Consider the following 18251-nt stretch of genomic DNA (forward strand, 5'->3'; position numbering starts at 1 on the left):
TTGGCCAAATTGAAAACACATGGACTAAATTGACTCAATGACTAAAACACAAGGACCAAATTGGCCAAATTGAAAACATAGGGACTAAATTGACTCAATGACTAAAACACAAGGACCATTTTAACAGTTAAGCCTATATCTTTTGACATGCTCTTAGTAAGCTAAGATTATGACAATTTCACAGTACACTTCTCTCCGATCTAAGCAATAAAAACGTTAAGAAACATATCGATAACTGTAGATTGCAACCAGTTGTTCCTTTTTTTTTTCAAAAAAAAAAGAACAAAAAGAACAAAAATATATGATACTGATGCATGTATTTACTTAATACATACAAAGTCTGGCGCTAGAAAACGTAAATATGATTCGGACCCATTCAAAAGCCGGTTGCAAAGCCCACAGACCAATTCAAGAAAGTGGGCTATCCTTGTTTTCCATCTAAAAAAAGAGGGAAAATTTTGGTCAGCTTTGGGCTACAAGAAAACCATTAAAAAAAACCGCCACGCACACCAAGACAAAAAGAAGCAAAACTCTCTCTCTTTCTCTAGATTCCAGACTTGAAGAATACGAGGAGGAAAATGGCGAGCTGTGTGTGCTGCAGGCCGTCGATTGTGGCCAGACCGATTCAAAACGACGGCTTTCGAACATCGTTGGAAGCTCTAAATCGCGTTGGGGTTGTCGTACCTTACGGTACAAGCACGAGGTCCTTCGGAAGGGTTTGCGGCGTGCGAGCTTCCGCTGTGGACTCGTATGAAAGTTCATCGAATTTCGCTAATCGCATGGAAAAAGTTTGGTTAATCTCTAAGGTAATTCTTATCAGCTGAGTTAATCTCTGAGGTAATTCGTATTAAATAACTCTGTTTTCGGTAATTTGGGTCTGGTTTTATTCAGAAATGATGTTTAATGCGATTGAATTCGATAATTAGGTCTGACCAAAACCCTAATGGAGTGAAAATTTCAGATTGAATCTTGATGAAACGTACCTTATGCATTTTTCCGTTTGTTTTGTCACTCGATTCTCATTTGATTTACTCAATCCAACGACTAGGAAAAAGGAGGGAGAAAAAACGAGTGCGGAAATCATTTCAGATAAAATTTAGCTGTGCTTGGTGTAATAGAAGGATAGAATTTGGTTTAGTTTAGGTGCTACGAGAAGGGTTGATGCTCGCAGATTAGAGTTCGACACCATTCAAAGTGACCCACACAAATCTATTGGTTGTTGTCTAAACTTTAGACGCTGCCCCTAATTCTTGATATTCTTTGATTAATTTAATAGTATTCAAAGTTTGGTCAAAGTCAAATACACCTCGTTATATTACTATTAATATTTATATTTTTATAGTTTTGATATTAATTATTTGATATTTTATGAGATTTATAATTCTATAAATTTAAAATCTCTCATTATAATACTATTAGAAACGGTTACAATAAAAAAATTCAAACATTTTGATTTAATAAATGGATAAAAAATATGTAAAAATAAGAAATAATAAATGACAAAAGAATGTATCCATAGTGTTAAAAAAAATTGGTACCTTTTACAAAAAATAGGTACATTTCACATATAACAAAGTGGTACATTAATAAAGAAGAATGGGTACATTATAAATAAATTAGGGTACATATAAAAGATTAAAAAATTATGAGTACAAATAAATTTTAAAAACATACAGGTGCTAAATGAAATTAATAAATGGGGACAAAATAAAACTAAAAAGAAAATACTACAAATTTTTAAAAAATGTTGCAAATTAAAAGTGGGTACAAACTAAAAATATAAATATATGATACAAAGTTTAGGCATAAAACATAAATTACCATATGTAATTTTTCTATCATTGATTAAATATATAATGTCATGTGACGATATACACATGGGACAAACACAAATAAAACTTTAAGAAATTGGGCACAAAAAGAAACTAATATATGGGTACAAATTAAAAATGAAAAGAAAATTGATACAAATTAAAAAATATTTGCAATTAAAAATAGGTACAAACTAAAAATAAAAATATATGATAAAAAATTTAATCATAAATATAAACATACTAATTGTAACATTTTAACACTAAATGAATATATTTAAAAATAAAAATATTTAATTATTCAAATAATTAATGATGTTATTAATACCCAATGAACTTGATCAAACTTTAAAAATGAATAGGATTTTAATCAATGAAATAAAAAAAGAAGGATGTGAACCTAATTTTCCTTTGTCTAAATCTTCCATGTTTTTGGTACTTGCTGCAGCAACCGAGGCCTATTGCTTGTTCTTCTTGCAACTCAAATGGTCATACTGAGTGCAAATGGTGTGCGGGTACAGGTTTCTTTATTCTCGGTGATAACATGCTTTGCCTAGTCTCTCCGAAAAGTACAACTTGTGTTATTTGTACCGGAAAGGTAACTCAAATCGCCAGAGTCAGTGATTCTTACTATCGTCTTCAATTTCCGATATGCATATGGATTCTCTGCTATAAATAGTACATGACAAAAACCCGTCTCATATTTCTCCAGGGTTCAATGCGTTGTTCCGACTGTAAAGGAACGGGCTTTCGTGCCAAGTGGTTGGGACAGCCACCTATTTCCAAGTAGCCACCTACCACACAAATTGTAGTAACACCTTATCATGTTGTAACAGTTCCACGTTTCTCAAGTTTTGAAAGTTGCTTATTCTTTAAATTGTGTAGTTAAATCAGCCCACAGAGCATCACCCTTTACCAGTTTTACCTCATTCAACTTAGTTTTTGGAATGTAAAACTATCGTTGCCTCGACTGGTTCTGTTATCAAATTGATTTATTGTTAGAAATATGGATACGAAGTTTTGCTCGCCATCATCGATTCTGTGTTTAATACTGATTTACTGTCGCAGTAACAAGTATCCAATACAATGCATATTCATATTCAAACAGAACGTATTCAGATACACACATGAACATCACTGAACAAGACCAGTTGCCTTTAGACTATAGCCGAAAAGAGCAACTGATTGATATCCTCCGAATCCGAATCGCGATTCTCATCCCCTGTACAAACAAAGCTTTGTCAAGATACTTTCGAAAACTCCATATAAACCTACTGCTGACTTTACATTCTAAACCGTAAACCATGGAGTCACCATCAACGAAAGGCATTCCTACTCGAGTTTTTGCATCTCTTCGAAAACAATGTTTCGTTGCAATAGCAAGCCCGAGCATGACATGCTCTTTTGCACCAAAAGAAGGAAATAAAATCAAAACAAAGCCTAAAAGTGGCCACTAACTACCAACATAATTGACAAATCCATAGTTCAAAAGTTGAACAGCAACACAAGACATGGAGAATTTCCTTCTGTTCCTTATTCTATAGAAAAAATATGACCAATTTTGATACCCCTTCCCTAATTTACCGCTAAGTCTTACAATGGTAGCCTAATTTGATATCGAATTCGTCATTCACGAGATTCGAACCTAAGCCCTATCACTTTCAAATAAAGAGAAATACCCCGACCGTAGTACCGAGAGACAGCAGTAATTAGACAGCAGTAATTACAGTGTTAACGGTAAGAGTTTACCTGTTTTTGATCTGACTTGAGCCGTCCACTCATCAATGACCTGCATAAAAGATCAATATGGTCACAAGCTTATGTTCTAAATAAGACCGGAAAATGTAAGAAAGGTGAAGTGGCTGAGAATGTAGCAAGGCATAATGCTGCTGCTTTATCCGAAGAACAAAGCTACCCGCCACAGGATATCTTTGGACGGGCATTTCTTCAGAAACATTGCCTAGCAATAGTATTTAATCTTGGTTGCTTGCTGGAAAATGGTGCAAACACTCGAACACCATCTGGAAAACTAGCCAACCGTTCACATAGGTACCACTAACAACAACAAACAACACAAATACCAAAAAATTAACCTGGTTGAAGTTAGCAAAAGCAGAATCATCCGAATCAGCGTCGGCGAAAACTCCCATCGACGTCTCCATCCGCTGCAACTGATTTCTGTTCCCAACCAGAGTCGTCCTCGCCTTATCAATCAAATCCTTCAAAACCCAAAACCCAAAACCCAAAAATCAAAATCGAAAACTAAAAATTTCCCAATTTCAGCTGAATTTTTTTGAAAATGACCTGTTTGGCAGAGAGAAGTTGGCGGCAGTGATCTTCCAAGGTCGACAATTCTTCTTGAATCTTCTTTATCCTCGAAACCAGCTTCATCGGGTTCGCATTGTCCGGGTAGATTTGCTGGAACTCCCTCTCGAGCCGGTGCTGAACCACCGTCAGATCGTGGTTCGCTTTCGTCAGCAGCTTCACCAAGCCGTCCGTCGCTTCGTGGTGTTCGCTTACGTGTCCCATCTCCTCAGAGCTTCACTTTCTCTCTCTCCTAGGGTTTTCTGCCCACTCTTGTAATGGGCGGTTTTGAATTTTGCTTTTGCAGAAATGGGCCGAATTTCAGGCCCATTTATAAATAACTGTACAGTAGAGGCCCAATTGCTTCCAGGATGATGGCCGACATGGGTGGGTTACCTTGAAGCAATCTCTTGATCATCTAAAACTGATTTTAGCAAAAGCCGCGTAGATTCGGAAAAGTAGATGCTATTTGCTTTCCTAGAATGACCGTTAACCTTTAAGGACAAATATTACTACAAGTGCTTTGACCATCTTTTATCAGTTCATTCAAAAAGCTTTACATGTGCTTCTCCAAGAAGAACTTCCAAAGTATTTTTCACACCAAAGTGCTTTTCATCTAAAACTGATTTTCACATTTCTACAGACGCGGTAAAAAAAAAAAAAAAACTTGTTATTATCTGAAAACACTTTTAACCACAAGTGTATGGTGTCACTTGTAAAAAACCAAACAAGTTACCTCATGCCATTTGACACTTGAACTTGATGCGGTGGGGTTTGGACTTCATTCAAACCAGAGTAAAAATGATCAAAATTGTCTCTCATCCTACTTTCCGTCCCCTTCCATCCCCTCTTATTTTTCAGCCATTGGTTTCATGACAAATTAATTTAATGCTCCAGATTCTGCCACCTCACCTACAGCTCCAAAGCATCTTTAAAGCCCAATTTTCCAGACTTTTTTCTGCTGCATTTCCCGCCCCCTCCCATCTGCTTTTAAGATGCCTTTGTTTCTGATAAGCATTTTACATTGCTCTGTTTTATATCAGGTTTTGATGCTAAGACAAAAGTAAGAGTGCCTTGGTTGGAAAATGAGATTTCATGCCAACACATGCTTACATTACAAGCACAACTTTTCTGCAAATTCAAAATTAATAAGCACAGAATATGTAGATTCAAAATCACACACAAAAAATTCGTTTTGCAGAAACCAACCGGATCCAAAACTATCTAACTCAATAACTTTGCCTACAATCTCTTGTACTTTACGATAGAAGCAAAATTTTCAATTAAGCCTATGGTAATGCAGACTCAAGAATGTCCAAGATAACTGTAAGTTGGCTTTCTGCAATCTCTATGCATGGCATAGCTGCTTCTGCAATAACAATAAGTTGGCTTCCTCTCTTCATCTCCAGTGGTCACCGCGTACATTCGAATTCAAAGCCTACAAAAGTTTTTTAAGGATACAAATGAAATTATTCCATGGTATTAGATGCTTTAAGGATAACAAAAGCAATAAAAATATATGAAATATATCAGAAAGCTTTACTTGACTATGCGTGGTATTAGATGCTTGAAATTTCTTGGTGTGCAGAGGAATAACCAGTGGGATTTGTTCGGTGTACTGGTCCGTTATTTCCAACGGTCGGATCAAGATGCAATGGCCCACATGCTCATCTAAACCCAAACAACCAAAAAGATTCCCACCTTTTTTCTTGAAGAAACAGAAACAGACCCCTCCACTTTCTGCTTCCTTCTGCTCCAAGAAACACCGGCTAAACTGTGGCACACGCTTTAAACCTCCACCTTCAAAACCCTCTCTCTCTCTCTCTCTCACTCACTCTCTCTACCTTACTCTCAGTAATCACAGTGTAAGTTTTCTCTCTCTAAAATCACACTATGGGAGAAAAAGCTATGGAAGTCCACTCCTCGGCGACCACTCCAAGACCTTCAGTGACGATTGGCTCGTCGCTAATTCCGATGATCAACAAGCTCCAGGACATTCTCGCGCCGGTGGGCAGCGATAGGCCGCAGATTTCGCTGCCTCAAGTGGCGGTCGTGGGAAGCCAGAGCAGCGGGAAATCGAGCGTCCTCGAAGCCCTCGTTGGCCGCGACTTCCTCCCCCGCGGCCGTGACATCTGCACTCGGCGGCCGCTCGTGCTGATGCTCGAGAATCGCGCGGCGGTGCCCGGTGATGAACACACCGAATGGGGCGAGTTCCGCCACTTGCCCGGAAAACGCTTCTACGACTTCTCCGCAATCCGCCACGAAATTCAGGTACGGATTGAGCTTCTTCTTCATCAATGCTGCTTCTAGTTTACTGGCTTGTGATAAATTGACCATTGTTTTGTCAGCGCAGGCGGAGACGGATAGGGAGGCCGGATTGAACAAAAGGGTTTCGGATAAGCAAATCCGGCTGAAGATTATCTCTCCGAATGTGCTTCATATGACTCTGGTTGATTTGCCTGGAATCACGAAAGTTCCGGTGGGAGATCAACCAAGAGACATAGAAGCAATGGTTAGGAAGATGATTATGGGCTATATTATCCAGCAAAACTGTATTATATTAGCGGTTAGTCCTGCGAATTCGGATTTGGCAACCTCCGATGCACTACAGATGGCTAGAGAAGCTGACGCGACAGGTACCTGCACATTTTACTTATGAATTCGACTTTTACATCGAATGCATAGTGTACTGACGCAAATGTATTAACAGGTTTTCGAACAATCGGTGTGATCACCAAGGTTTGTGATCTCCTCTTAAGACTCCGGTTTATTAGATGCCTCAGTTGTTGCATAATATGACAATATTGTTCTATCTGTAGCTTGATATAATGGACAGGGGCACCGATGCTCGTGACTTTTTGCTTGGGAAAATTATTCCGCTGCAGCTCGGTTATGTTGGTGTTGTGAATCGTAGCCAGGAGGTATGAATTGTTCAAATAGCTTCTTTGTAGCATCCATTTGTTTTGTTTAGTACATTGCCAAGTTTTACTCTTACAAAAGAAAATGTGGGTGCAGCGTTCAGGCTCTATTACTTAAGTGTTATTCTTGTGACACAGGACATCAATAGAAACTGTGGGATTGCTGCTGCCCTTGCTTACGAGGAGAAATTCTTCAATAGGCACCTTGTACTGTTCGCTTTCTTTGTATTTAGAGAAAAATGATAATTGTTTGTGTTGGCACTTAACATCTTTATTACATGTTAAAGGTATATAGTAAACTCTTGGATCATTGCGGCATGCCCCAGTTAGCAAGGAAGTTGAATCAGGTTGGTATGAACCAAAGGCATAACAAAGTTATACTAACGGGAAATGAAATTCTTAGGTGGTTATGTATCATTTTTTTATATATTATTGCGTACTCTATTTGTTTTTGCACTGTTGTCATGGTCGATTTCTGTGTTAGATTCTGGAGCAGCATATCAGAAGGGTTCTCCCTGATTTGAAGGCTCGGTTGAATTCTCAAATGGTTTCTGTTTCGAAAGAATTGCAAGCATATGGGCTACCTTTAGAATCTAAAGTGAGTTGCAAAACAACTTATGAGCTGCTGGTGTTTTCTACTGCATTTAATGCATGCAGAGAGTTAGAAAACAACTGTTCCCTACATACTGTTGAATTGTTGCATTCACATCCAAATTACATACTGTTGAAATCCAAACACTATGTCCAAGTCCAATGCGCATTTGCGTCATCATTTTTTCTTAATCACATTGGCAGGACCCTTGTCCTCTTCTTTTTTATTTTTATTTTTATTCATGACCAGTCTATAAAGATATTTTGCTAGATAGTGTTGACTGTGCACCATGATGGAAGACTTGTACTTTTGATCTTAGTAAGTAATTGGGATTTTGTTGTTATTGGTTTGAAAACTTGAAATTGCTGCTGCACATAGCGAAGTGCATAGACAGATGCATTCACATTAAAAAACTTACCCCTCTTCCTTTCTCTTGTTATTGGAATAGATAATATACTCTTCACATTTTAGTTGTTTCTAACCATTTTTTGTCACTTGTCCTGAACCAGATGGATCAGGGAATGATTTTGTTGAACATTTTGACAAAATATTGTGAAGGTGAGATTTCGATCTGTGTTATTTGTTAAATGTCAATCTTTTACTTGCCTGCATGACTTGGAATCATGTATGATATTCCTCAAAGGACCACTTAATTTATCTTTCTTAGATTTGTTAGTGCTGTTTTTTCCCAAGAATTGGATTTGTATTTGTCATAGAGAGAGAGTATTGTATTACATTAGCCAACTTCTCGAAGAGGATTTAGTAGTGAAAGCTATCAGGCGTTTCTGTGACTGGTTATGAAGCGTGTGATAGTGAAAGAAATTCCTGCAATGGGGTTGGGGTGCAGTAGAGCTGGAAGGAAATCCACCCAATCCAATTTGCATGAGTGAGAAATACTGTAAACTTGATTTCTCTAATTTTTTTTTTCTCTCAGACTAAGTTAATATTACCGCTTACCATATCATATGAACTTTACTGACCTGAGAAACTATGCGTTTGTGGAAAATAACAATGATGTCAAATGGACTTAACCATGTGGCTCGACTGAAATTAATGTAAAAGGAAAGCCTTTCTCTAAAGTCTTGTAGTCTTCTTTAATTTTTGTAATCATGGTTTTTATGATTCTAAGCAACTTGTTTTTAGGACATTTATACTAATAGAGCATGCTGTTCAAGTACTACCTTGTTTGTCGTTATTTTCATCTTAGCTGTTTTCACTGATGCTGTTAATGTTCCTTCTCTCTCTCTCTCTCTCTCTCTCTCTCTCTCTCTGTTTCACTAATGGACAGCTTATGCTGCCATGGTGGAGGGAAAAAGTCAGGAGATGTCAACAAAAGAATTGTCAGGAGGAGCCAGGATCCACTACATTCTCCAGTCAATTTTTGTAAAAAGCTTGGAGGTACAATGCACTATAATTTTTTCTAAACATGCAATTTCTTTAATGACCTTTGTTAATTGTTTATCTTGCTTTCGTCCTTTTGGTACTTTTTAATCTAAAACTATAGACTACTATGTCGTCAGTTGCTGTCTTCTGCATATTTGTTTGGTGTCAGCATACCGTGAAATTTGTCTTGAAGAAAACAATAGTCTTATGTATAACATTTTCAAGGCACCGAGTTGTAGAACTAATGTTCCAGTGTAAGACATGTACCATCAGATTGGCTATACTAACTCTCAGGAATTGTAGGGTGTGGACCCCTCCGACGATCTAACTGATGATGATATTCGAACGGCTATTCAAAATGCTTCTGGTGCAAAAAATGCTCTATTTGTGCCTGAGGTGAGTATAATGATGATTACATGCTGTAGTTTTGCATTTTCCCTAGTATAACGCCGATGCCTTTGGTTCTACTCAGCATTGCCTGATATGTTTTTGAATTATTGTTAGGTCCCATTTGAAATTTTAGTAAGAAGACAAATTGCTCGATTGCTAGACCCAAGCTGTCAGTGTCTGCGTTTTGTTTACGATGAACTAGTTAAGGTGAGATATGATTTATGCACCTGTGGTGCTTATGGAATTCTTATAGTATGTCCATGAATCCTGAGGTGTAAGTATAATCAGGAAGATATAATTTCCCCTGCAGATAAGCCACGATTGCGCGGTTATTGAGTTGCAAAGGTTTCCAGTTTTGAGAAAGCATATGGATGAAATCATGATCAACTTTTTGCGGGAAGGTGTAAAGCCTGCTCAGAGAATGATAGAAAATCTTATTGAGATGGAGGTATGTCTTTGTTAACCTTGTTAAATTAAAACTAAAGTTTATTCACTAAAAATTTAAATCAAGGCTGACATGTATGTACAGCTTTTGTTAAAATGATTTCATGGACTCTCAAAATAGTGTTAAAATACCGGAATATTCTAAAATCTAATCAAATTGAGTTGGCAATAGTAACTGGTAAAACAAAAAAAGGCACCTTCCTCAACCCTTTGAAAAAATTGTGATTCTAACATTTTGGCAGTACAGTAAATTTTCAACTCTGCAGTGTATGGTATCCTATATTTTTCTCAACCCTTAATTTCGCTTTTGGGTGGTTCTTACTACCAATGGTGTGTTCAATTCAACGTGACACTCTTGAAATGAAAATGGCCAATTCTTAGATCTGTTGGTCATATCACACAAAATTGTGCTCAGTACTTATCTCTTCACTGATAATATATGTTTTCTTTTAAGTAATTGCTCAGATTTACATGCTATGGTTTTATCTCTTTCACATTTACTCAAATGCTGATTGCCCAACTTTCTTTCATTCAGGTGGATTGTATAAACACATCGCATCCATGTTTTATAGGTGGGAAGAAAGCTTCTGAGCTTGCTATGCAAGAGTTGAAAGCACAACAGGTATCTTCTACAACATTGGTGAATGATAATTTTAGACATGATGAAGCAGTCCTGAATCCTGATCATGTGTTGGATTCATAGCAAATATATTGTCATGAACTTTCAGTTTCTTTAATCTTGCAGTCCTATGTTTTATTTTTATTACAGAAGTCCCTTCATATTACCCAAAGTCAATTATGAATTTGAAATCTCGGTTTGATATGATCTGAGAGATCAGAAAAGGAAAATATACAGTGGTGGCTTTATTTTTTATTGACAGTCTATGGAGATTTCTGTTTAGTGTATTTTTCGTTCTTATTTTGAGAAAGGAAAAAGTTATTGGGATTTGGTTCTTCATTCTCATTGAGAGAACTTTTTGTATGATCTCTGTTGATGCACAAAACCGGAGGTCTTGGACCAACGTAAATCCGACCGTGAATCTGCAAGTAATGTAAATGACACAAGATGTATCATGGTTAACCCCAAAGTTTGGGCTACGTCCACACTGATTGTATTATATTTCTCTGAGAAGTGAGGGAGAGAGAGCTCTGAGAGTGAGAGCTTTGAGAGGGATGAGGAGAGACCCCCCCTTTGTGAGGGTGAGGAGGCCCTTTTATAGAATAAGGGCTCCTCCCCTAATTACATATTTGCCCCTTCCTTTATTACATAATTACATTTAAGTTCCCCGAGTATTTATACGAGGTCTAAATACGAGGCACTAAATATGGTATAAACAATCTCTATCATCAAGTTCATATCAATAGATTTAGAGTGGTTGCATGCTATATTCCTTCTTTTAGGGTAACACAATTTATTCTTTATTGTCTTTGCACTATTATTCAACCCAATCATCATTAGATCTCATATAAAAGGGTTTGTCAATTATCTGGTTTACCTCAAAGTTGTTCTTGTATGTTTCATGGTGTTACGGATGTTGAAGGCCAGACATCTATAACTGTTCAGGCTAAGACAGTTATGAATGGAATTTTACCTTACCAAGTATGCTGTTCAGTTTTAGTTGACAATATTACAGGAGTGAAACTGGGTATTCCAAACAAAAAGAGAAGGGAAAGACAAAAGGTGGGGAAAATCCCCAGAACCAATAGGAGCGAAGATTTCATAGTCCAAGCAGGACAAAGTGCGGCCTCTAAGAAATTGGAGGTCCTCGCTTACTCTTTGGGGCCCTATGACCTGAATTTTTATGATCTTCCTTTAGCCTAGCTACTTTTTGGTGTTCAATTTCCATTAACCTAGCTAATGGGGCAAGTGTGATATTGGAAGGGGCTGAGGTTGTTGAACCTGGTAGAGACAAAAGCTGGGGCGACCACATAGTGCTAGAATGAAGAAAAGATCTGCTCCTCTTTAGTTTTTTAGCACAAGAAAATATGCCGTATTCTAGTTCCTTCTCTACCCTGAAATTTATCAGATTTGGATTGTTTGTGAAGAAAACTCTGGTTACGAGCAGTGTTTTCCTTTTAAATCAGTTTTCAAGTTGGCTAAAAGTTAATTTGCGAATCCAAGTTAATGGGGGTAAACTTAGATTTGTGAAAGCTAGTTTGGAGGGCCTTACTACTTTTGGCTATCTTTTTTCTTTCATAGGATGCCTTCGATCTTAATATAGTTTTTTTGTTTGGCAGGGAAGTCGTCCTCAGCTGAATAAAGAGAATCCTGTATCTTCTGGTAAACTCATGTCTACTATATCCAAGCATTCTGCTACCTTCGGGATATTGAAACTGCTTGATTTTGTTAACATGTTTCTTGTGCGTATGTGTGTGTGTGTATGTGTATGTGATGGTATGTATATCTATTAATCTGCCATTGCTAAGTTCAATGAATTTTGTTAACAGGTTCTACGAAGACTTGGGGTATTCCATCTGTATTTGGGAATAGGACATCAGCCGCACAGTCTGGTACACCTTTTGGTGAACAACGTCATTCAGAGTCAATGCCCTCCACAATCAATTTGAGAGAGGTACATCTGTGGTTCACAGAATTTTATTTCTTTACAACTTATTATCTACTTATTCATTTTAGAATTTAAATGTGACCCCTTTGTTTTTCCCTCTGTCCTCGCTGATTTCAGCCACCATCCATCTTAAGGCCAGTTGAAACAACAGAAAATGAAGCAGCGGAAATTATTGTAACCAAATTACTGTTGAAATCCTATTATGACATTGTCAGAAAGAACATTCAAGACCTAGTTCCAAAAGCTATAATGCACTTTCTGGTATACCTATTTTCTTCTTTTTTTCTTTTCAATATGTTAATAATTATATTACGGTTACTATGAAGTACATTAACATGTATCGTTCTTACTGTGGCATAGGTCAACTCTACGATAAAAAACCTTCAAACGGGCTTTATTCAAAAACTGTACAGGTATGTGACGTATGCTGTTGGTTGAAAAGCGGGAATACAGTCCTTTTTCAGGCCATCATACGACATTTTTAGTCTTTATTATGACTATGTGAAAGACACGGACTGCATTTGTAACACAAATAAAAGCACTGCATTACCGGCATGACTTCTGTGAATTACTCGATATCCTGCATGAATGTGTTTCTGTTGGTTTTGCTGCATATTGTTGATTGGAACTTCGAGGGTGATTTGCTCACGCTAATTATGCAGAGAGAACCTGTTTGAAGAACTGCTGAAGGAGCATGATGAACTTGATTCAAAAAGAAAATGTGACCAAAAGTTGTACGAGGTTTTGAAGCAATCTCTTCAGGTAGTTTTAAACTTTTAATGTTTGAGCAGTAAATGCCTGCTTTCCATGCCTTCTTTTTGCCTTGGTTCTATGTTTTTCATGGACCCAAAATTCACAAAGAAAGGCTCTTGGAAGCCTCATTGAGTAATCCCCTGTTGAGTTCTCTTAATTTGTATAGTTTTACTCCTAGGATTTCATAAATTGTAAGTTATTATGTAGAAATTCTTGTTGGTTTTCTTTTCCAATGAGTAAACTTGAACTGTTTGCTTGATCTAGACACTCGAGAAGGTCGAATTTGATGTTTCAACCCAAACTTAAAGTATTGGCACTGATTTTTCGGTTGGACCGTCAAGGATTCCGAGTACTTTGCCCCATCTGCACAAAACATCTGAGGTGAGCCAGTTCACGCACCATTCGTTTTCCATGCCATACACGACTAACACCACAGCTTGAAGATCAATTTGACGAGAAAATCAGGCATTGTCCACATGGGTTTGATATCAAATATACTAGTATTATGGTGGTCCATTAAGCGATTAGCATTAGTGATTACCAGGTTGTAGGCGTCCTCCTCCTGTATCATTTTTTTGCATATGGAATGAATAAGTTGTATGATGATTAAATAGTCGGTTCAAAATACAAGAGTTGTATGCGCAGGGAGTTTTGATCGGTGCTGCAAGAGTTTCGGTTTTAAAAACGTTTTTCTTTAACTAGTGAAAAATGGGTGTGAGTATATACTGTATATTTTGCAAGCAAGGTATACAAGATAACGAAACTATCTGATAACGCAGATGCGAGTTAGGCCACTCGGCCATGATAGTTTTGAGAAAGCCACAACAAGGGTTGGATCTTAAGCATCCAATGAGAATCCAAACGTATAAAAAGTACAAATTTATAATTTCAAATCGTCTTCCCGGCAGCTCATAATCTCCTATGCGTCCTTATGAAGTTTGTTGTGTTCAATGCCACCGCGTACGAGCATGCATAAACCCCAGCAGAGCTGATAGCTGCTGAGACTAATAGAATGGCCTTCCACTGCCTGCCTGAGACAAGAATTGCCAATGCAGCAAATGCAACAGCAACAGCAGTGAGGCCCTTTTGCCATGCTTGGAAAGCTTTGACAACGCCGCTGCAGATTTTGCAGTGAACCACGTGCCGGAAATACCGGTTGGCCAAGTTTGGAGCGTGCATGGATCCAATGCCTCCCTTTGCCGGGAAAGATGCAGAAGCGCCGGCTACAAGTCCGGCTGGTGCGTGTTCCACAACAGCCGGTTCTTTGGGCAACGAGATTGTGCTGTGTCCGAAATGGTAAGGCATTCCATGCCCTACTTTGTCCATCCATTTTCGGTATTCAGCCACCCAAGTATCTGAAGATTTCAGGTTAAGGTACAGCTCTTTGGTGGGTACTTTTTCCTTCATGAGTATCTCGTTCTGCGACGAAAGAAATCCCATATCTTGCTCGAAAACCTTGCCTGCATTCTGATGAAAGTACCATTTTGGAAACAGTTTCGCGACCGGGGACCTTTTTGTTCCACCAAATCTCACAATGAGCATAGACTTCCCTTGTCCAGTTGGTCTGCAAAGAAATAGACCCGAAAAGTAGTGTTTTTCCCCAGTTTTTTCATCAACAATTTCCCTGTTGTTTTGAAGAGAACATGGTGCCTCAAACCTCAAGAAGCTTTTTGCCGATGGATCAGTTGCCTTGCCCCACCAGCCTGCGAATCCTCGATCAGTTCGTTCAGTGACCTCAAAACGCAATGGTTGAGCGTCTTCCCTTTTCGCACTCCAATCCGTCCTGTCATGTGAGATTGGAACATGGGCAGGATCCATGAGATTCTCCAGAAGTATGGAGTGATCATAAGGGAGCTCATGAGTCGTGGAAGTGTCTTGAAACCCCGGCCGAGCGAAGTTCTCAAACCATGGAATCTTAGCCGGGTTTGGTGGTGTCTTGTGAGACATCCAAACCCACACAACCCCTTGTGAGTCCCTCACCTCGTATGTTTTTGCGCAAGCTGATTTCGGAATTTTCGCATCTGTTGGAAGCTGTAGTACAAAAACATAATTAGGCATTCAACATAGTTAACAGACACTGATTCAAGAGTCTCTATCACTACGAAGGTATCCCAGATAATCACGAATTGCCATGTTCTTTTATTTTCTCAAAAAAACAGTGCGTAATTAGCTCGAGATACTATCAGATTCACAGTAGCATCTCGTCCTTGTTAGTGCGTGAACAAAAGGCGAGAGACACAGACCTGAGGAATCTTTACACATTTTCCTTGGCCTTCAAATTGCCAACCATGATACAAACATTCCAACCTTCCATCAATCAGCTGCCCTTCCGATAGTTTCGCCAACCTAGCTAAGAGTGGATTGTCATGATTCACAAGTCATGACTAGTTAGTAAGATATTACAACGCTAACGACTTTTAAACATTTAAATTAAAAAACGTTACAACATAAACATGCACACTAGCTCTCCGAACTTTAATTAGTAAGTTAATACAACACTAACAACTATTTTGGACTCTAAATTAGCCACTTGAACTTCAAATATCTAGAAGAATCTAGAATCAAAAGACACAGTTACCTGTGGGGGCAGCGATCCTGGTAGCACTGGAGCTCTCCATTGCCGTCCCTATAGAGCACAAGCTGCTTATCAAACACCGTGAGACCCAGAGGAGCATCTTCCGGAATGTCCTGGGTGAGGTACAGAGGGTACCATTCCTCCGTCCAATCATAATCCGCCGCTACCCTCTCTCCCCTCCTCTCCGCCTCGGTGGTTGGACCCACCAGTACCTTGTGATCCTCCTGATCCTCATCAAGTGGCGGAGAAGCGGCAGGAGGAGGTTTGGTGTCTGCAACTGCAGCACACTTGATGCTGCTGAAGCTCATCTTTCTGGAAGGAATGAAGGGTCGGGGATGGGTTGGTGGGGAGAGAGATAAGAGGAGTTTGAGCGGCTGTGGTTTCTTGGGGGTTTGGGGGAGGTGGGGGGAGGTGGAATGGGAGAAGAGGGGGTGGAACAAAGCCATGTTTGATTGAGTTGGGGAGGAAACAAGATGGTGACATGGAAATAAAAGGAAGAGGGGGAAGGCCAAGGAGGAAATAAAGCCATGTGAATATGTGAGTCTAGAGAGAGAGAGAGAGAGAGAGAGAGAGGAGTGAGAGAGTGAAACTGTATTGGGGGTTGCTTATGTGCTTGTTGCACTTATGTTAGCCACATAATGTTTGGAGTTTGGTCAGTCAACAAGAAATAGTGCTAAGACTGATTAAGTTTCACACGTACACATGTCCCCCTTAGGTACTAAACATCATTTACAATAGTAAAACAAACCCTATTTCAAGTGTGTGAAAAGATATTAGGCATGTTTAACTGAGTAAGACAACTCTTACACTGAGTGGAATTAATTGATTGTAGATCACTTGAGGTCATCGAGTGGAAGTGGAACCATAATATACGAGGCTCATGCTTTTGTGAGAGATGACTGGAGATGACTAGGTCAATGAACTCCAACACCAATTTACTTCTGATGTGATAAACAGAAAACCGAATGTGGCAACCCATATACTTTCAAACACTACTTTTATCTCCTCGATGAGCTCGGGATACCGTTACTATGTAGTTGCAAATAATATGGATATAAAAGGAACTCATTGTAAATTTATAAGGAAAAGTTTATTGGGCTTGAAATTTTTTGGATTTATGTAAACAATGAAACAATTTACGGTATCAACAACTGGCCTATTAGCTCAGCTGGTTAGAGCGTCGTGCTAATAACGCGAAGGTCACAGGTTCGAGACCTGTATGGGCCATTTCCCTTTTTCCTCTCCCTCCTTTTTTTTTGTCGTTTCTCTCCCTCCGCACGTCCTCGGCGGTACAGCGAGGCGGTGTTCGTTCCTCCTCTCCTTTTTTCTGCTGGTTCTGGTGGGCCCAACCAGGAGCTTTTCTTCTTCCTTGTTCCTTTTGGTTAAGTGGAAATGGAGGTACGGATTAGGTTGATGAATGCTCACAATTTGAAAACGAGAATTGGTGGGTGGGTTGGTGTTTGTTTGTTCCCGATGGATAGAAAAGCAATTTTACACTGACTGGTTGCCTTCTTTTTCAAAGTCCCACTTCAAATTGCAGATGATGAATTACAAGAATTTGAACGTAGAAGAAACGTTCTAGTCAATTTGATTACGCCCGAGTCGACTATCAATTGATTTATTTGTTCCTCAACTCTACATGTATCTTTCCATAAAAAAATTCATGATTACTCACATTTTTCCGATTCTACTTGTTAATAAAATAAAAAAGTGAAATGAGTTTCATACTCTATGTTTAATAAACGCATAGGATTTAAGAATCAAAATCATTCAAATTCCTTCTATGTATAACAAAACATCATGTACTCAATAACTTCAATGTTAATCATCTACTTGAAATCGTTATGTTGATGCACAAAATCAGCGAAGACTTTGGTACAACAGAAAGTGTCAGGTTTTGTGACCTTCGCTTGGTTGCTTCGGTCACTAGTGAGGATAAGTACGTAAATGAATAGAGACAGAGAAGCAAACACAGGATGTACGTGGTTCACCCAGATTGGCTACGTCCACGGAGTAGAGGAGTTCTTATTAGTAGTGAAGGGCTTACACAAGTACAAAGGATCAAGCTCTCAATTTAGTGAGTTCTTGTGAATGATTTAACACAAAATGGCATTAGGCAATATTGTGGGGGGATGACCCCTATTTATAGAAAAACTTGTAGCTTTGTCACATTGACATGTGTCATGTTATGATTGGTTCTTGATGTTGACACGTGCTGCGCTCTGATTGGCTTCTAATCTTGACACGTGTCGAGTAGTGATTGGCCTCCTGGTCGGAGGGGAACTCTTCTGGGTCATTGACAGTATAGCGTTGGCCGGTGCTCGGTAGTTTCGGGATTGGTCAAGTATGGTACAAACAGTGCTCCCCTAAGTTCCCGAGTGAGGGAAACTCCTCGGTTGGGGACTTGCAAGATCCAATCCCTTAAGTAATCACGAAACTTCTAAGTACCGAAGTGTGGTCTGATCTTCATCTGCCCTTCTCTGGAAGTACCTTTCCTCCATCCGGGAATGGTAT

The 18251-nt window shown here is 38.9% G+C and overlaps 4 protein-coding genes, 1 long non-coding RNA gene and 1 other non-coding gene across 6 annotated transcripts; 3 read left to right on the plus strand and 3 right to left on the minus strand.

The window, feature by feature from the left end:
- Positions 1–505: 505 nt before the first annotated feature.
- Positions 506–2841, plus strand: LOC126605643 (uncharacterized). The gene is made up of 3 exons (XM_050273054.1): positions 506–806; positions 2260–2409; positions 2524–2841. The coding sequence occupies exons 1-3, from the start codon at positions 579–581 to the stop codon at positions 2599–2601; spliced, it is 456 nt and encodes a 151-aa protein (XP_050129011.1). The 5' UTR covers positions 506–578; the 3' UTR covers positions 2602–2841.
- A 7-nt stretch (positions 2842–2848) lies between these two features.
- LOC126605642 (uncharacterized) lies at positions 2849–4384 on the minus strand. The gene is made up of 4 exons (XM_050273053.1): positions 4116–4384; positions 3905–4030; positions 3561–3600; positions 2849–3033 (listed from the first exon to the last, which is right to left on the minus strand). Exons 1-4 carry the CDS (start codon positions 4338–4340, stop codon positions 2969–2971), a joined length of 456 nt encoding a protein of 151 aa, XP_050129010.1. The 5' UTR covers positions 4341–4384; the 3' UTR covers positions 2849–2968.
- Positions 4385–5098: 714 nt separating this feature from the next.
- Positions 5099–5767, minus strand: LOC126605646 (uncharacterized). Its single transcript, XR_007617020.1, has 2 exons — positions 5659–5767; positions 5099–5553 (listed from the first exon to the last, which is right to left on the minus strand). It is a non-coding gene; the product is annotated as an uncharacterized LOC126605646 (long non-coding RNA).
- A 113-nt stretch (positions 5768–5880) lies between these two features.
- Positions 5881–13847, plus strand: LOC126605636 (dynamin-related protein 3A-like). The gene is made up of 19 exons (XM_050273047.1): positions 5881–6386; positions 6469–6751; positions 6826–6854; positions 6935–7036; positions 7172–7240; positions 7321–7380; positions 7518–7631; positions 8135–8183; positions 8914–9023; positions 9312–9404; positions 9513–9605; positions 9709–9846; positions 10378–10464; positions 12081–12123; positions 12291–12415; positions 12527–12670; positions 12770–12822; positions 13072–13171; positions 13427–13847. The coding sequence occupies exons 1-19, from the start codon at positions 6009–6011 to the stop codon at positions 13466–13468; spliced, it is 2112 nt and encodes a 703-aa protein (XP_050129004.1). The 5' UTR covers positions 5881–6008; the 3' UTR covers positions 13469–13847.
- A 63-nt stretch (positions 13848–13910) lies between these two features.
- Positions 13911–16302, minus strand: LOC126605638 (protein TIC 55, chloroplastic-like). Its single transcript, XM_050273048.1, has 3 exons — positions 15741–16302; positions 15406–15508; positions 13911–15193 (listed from the first exon to the last, which is right to left on the minus strand). Exons 1-3 carry the CDS (start codon positions 16181–16183, stop codon positions 14072–14074), a joined length of 1668 nt encoding a protein of 555 aa, XP_050129005.1. The 5' UTR covers positions 16184–16302; the 3' UTR covers positions 13911–14071.
- Positions 16303–16890: 588 nt separating this feature from the next.
- TRNAI-AAU (transfer RNA isoleucine (anticodon AAU)) lies at positions 16891–16964 on the plus strand. Its single transcript has one exon. It is a non-coding gene; the product is annotated as a tRNA-Ile (tRNA).
- The last annotated feature ends 1287 nt before the right edge of the window (positions 16965–18251 follow it).

The sequence above is a fragment of the Malus sylvestris genome, chromosome 15 (genome assembly GCF_916048215.2).
Source record: "Malus sylvestris chromosome 15, drMalSylv7.2, whole genome shotgun sequence".
Taxonomy (NCBI): Eukaryota; Viridiplantae; Streptophyta; class Magnoliopsida; order Rosales; family Rosaceae; genus Malus; species Malus sylvestris.

What these genes read in the sequence shown, in the direction of transcription:
- LOC126605643 (XM_050273054.1), top strand. Translation starts at nt 579, where the DNA reads ATGGCGAGCTGTGTGTGCTGCAGGCCGTCGATTGTGGCCAGACCGATT. An exon ending in AAGTTTGGTTAATCTCTAAG is followed by an intron (nt 807 to 2,259) that starts GTAATTCTTATC and finishes TACTTGCTGCAG; the next exon opens with CAACCGAGGCCTATTGCTTG. An exon ending in GTGTTATTTGTACCGGAAAG is followed by an intron (nt 2,410 to 2,523) that starts GTAACTCAAATC and finishes ATATTTCTCCAG; the next exon opens with GGTTCAATGCGTTGTTCCGA.
- LOC126605642 (XM_050273053.1), bottom strand. Translation starts at nt 4,340, where the DNA reads ATGGGACACGTAAGCGAACACCACGAAGCGACGGACGGCTTGGTGAAG. An exon ending in AACTTCTCTCTGCCAAACAG is followed by an intron (nt 4,031 to 4,115) that starts GTCATTTTCAAA and finishes TGGGTTTTGAAG; the next exon opens with GATTTGATTGATAAGGCGAG. An exon ending in CTTTTGCTAACTTCAACCAG is followed by an intron (nt 3,601 to 3,904) that starts GTTAATTTTTTG and finishes TCTTTTATGCAG; the next exon opens with GTCATTGATGAGTGGACGGC.
- LOC126605636 (XM_050273047.1), top strand. Translation starts at nt 6,009, where the DNA reads ATGGGAGAAAAAGCTATGGAAGTCCACTCCTCGGCGACCACTCCAAGA. An exon ending in ATGCTCTATTTGTGCCTGAG is followed by an intron (nt 9,405 to 9,512) that starts GTGAGTATAATG and finishes AATTATTGTTAG; the next exon opens with GTCCCATTTGAAATTTTAGT. An exon ending in TTTACGATGAACTAGTTAAG is followed by an intron (nt 9,606 to 9,708) that starts GTGAGATATGAT and finishes TTTCCCCTGCAG; the next exon opens with ATAAGCCACGATTGCGCGGT.
- LOC126605638 (XM_050273048.1), bottom strand. Translation starts at nt 16,183, where the DNA reads ATGGCTTTGTTCCACCCCCTCTTCTCCCATTCCACCTCCCCCCACCTC. An exon ending in CAGGATCGCTGCCCCCACAG is followed by an intron (nt 15,509 to 15,740) that starts GTAACTGTGTCT and finishes ACTCTTAGCTAG; the next exon opens with GTTGGCGAAACTATCGGAAG. An exon ending in AATGTGTAAAGATTCCTCAG is followed by an intron (nt 15,194 to 15,405) that starts GTCTGTGTCTCT and finishes TTTGTACTACAG; the next exon opens with CTTCCAACAGATGCGAAAAT.